General features: G+C 30.3%; 1 protein-coding gene across 1 annotated transcript; it reads left to right on the top strand.

Moving 5' to 3' along the window:
- Positions 1–451: 451 nt before the first annotated feature.
- Positions 452–1,168, top strand: GO595_009436 (Myb-like DNA-binding domain containing protein; the record flags this gene model as incomplete). Its single annotated transcript, XM_067923121.1, has 1 exon — positions 452–1,168. One exon carries the CDS (start codon positions 452–454, stop codon positions 1,166–1,168), a length of 717 nt encoding a protein of 238 aa, XP_067770438.1.
- Positions 1,169–1,386: the final 218 nt, after the last annotated feature.

The following is a 1,386-nucleotide window of genomic DNA, read 5'->3' as shown; positions in this document are numbered from 1 at the left end:
ATTATTTTGAATACAACCGCCAAATGAGAAAAATGAATTTTTTTGAGGTTTTTCTCACTATAAGTATGAATATTTTCAGTTACCTGATAATCTCAATCACTCTAGTATCCAAAGTTTTGTCTTTTATCAATTTTACATTCTAAAAATTAAAGTTAATTTCTGATATTGCTTGATTCTTTATTAAAAAAAATATCTTATTTCAATATAGTATACTTGTTTTTTCTAAAAATTGGTCATTCTACTTTAAAAAAGACGTGGAAGCAAAATTTTCCTGCACGCAGACTGAGGATTTTGTAAACGCTTTTTGAATTAACGATAAAACCTGCTTTGCGAAATTGAACTGTTGTCTTCTCAAATTTGAGCTGTAGTCACAAAAAGCACGAAATTGATTGAAATTTTGAATTGTGTGAGGCCGGTTTATCTTCTGGCAACCACGCTTGAATTCAAAAAAATGAAAAGAGAAAGAAACACGTGGAATATTGACATAGGGCCAGAAATACAATTCGTAAATGTTGATGACATATCAAATAAAGTTGTTTGCTGTCGAAGAAGAGTTTTTTCAAATGATGAAGATAGATTATTAATAGAACTCCTCAAAACAAGAGAATACAAGACATGGTATGAAATTGCAAAAATGATGCCTGGGAAGTCACCAAGACAATGTCGAGACAGATGGATAAATTACTTATCACCATCAAATAGATTCGATCCTTGGACAATCGAAGAAGACTCAAAAATTGTTCAGCACGTAAACAACCTTGGAACAAAATGGGGAACGATATCAAAATTAATGGATGGAAGAAGTGAAAATTCCGTGAAAAATAGATGGTATTCCTCATTAAGAGCAAGGTGCTTAGTAGCCTCTGATGGGTCTCTATACCTTCCAGAACAAGGTGCTACACAAGAATCACATGATGAAAAAGAGCTAGAGATTAAAGAAAATAAAACTATTGAGAAAGAAGATAAAATCGAAAAAATAGAGGAAGATCATGCACTTCAACAAGAGTTTCCAACCGATTTAGAAAACACCAAATATGGAAATTCCAAATTTTATAGTTTCGATGATGACTTTTGGACTTATAAAATTGATAGTCAAATGAAAGAAATTGATGAAGACCCTTTTTTAAAAACTCCTCAATTATTTGACGATTGGTTCATAACGTTTTGAAATCTTGAAAAAAACTTAATATAAAAACTCCTTTCCCTATGATTCTTGGAGAGTTGAGGGTGAAATATTTCTTAGAGGAATCAAAACAAAATAAATATCATTTTTGAATATTTATCTTGTAAGTTGGTTGTTATTTACATCTTTAATACAAATATAGGAAACATGTATCTAAATCATAACAATTTGTTGTCTTCCATATTTTCATTTGGATATTAAAA

The sequence above is a fragment of the Histomonas meleagridis genome, assembly GCF_020186115.1.
Source record: "Histomonas meleagridis strain 2922-C6/04-10x chromosome Unknown contig_9, whole genome shotgun sequence".
Taxonomy (NCBI): domain Eukaryota; phylum Parabasalia; order Tritrichomonadida; family Dientamoebidae; genus Histomonas; species Histomonas meleagridis.
The sequence above is the reverse complement of the archived record's forward strand: the minus strand, read 5'-3'. Positions and strand labels throughout refer to the sequence as shown.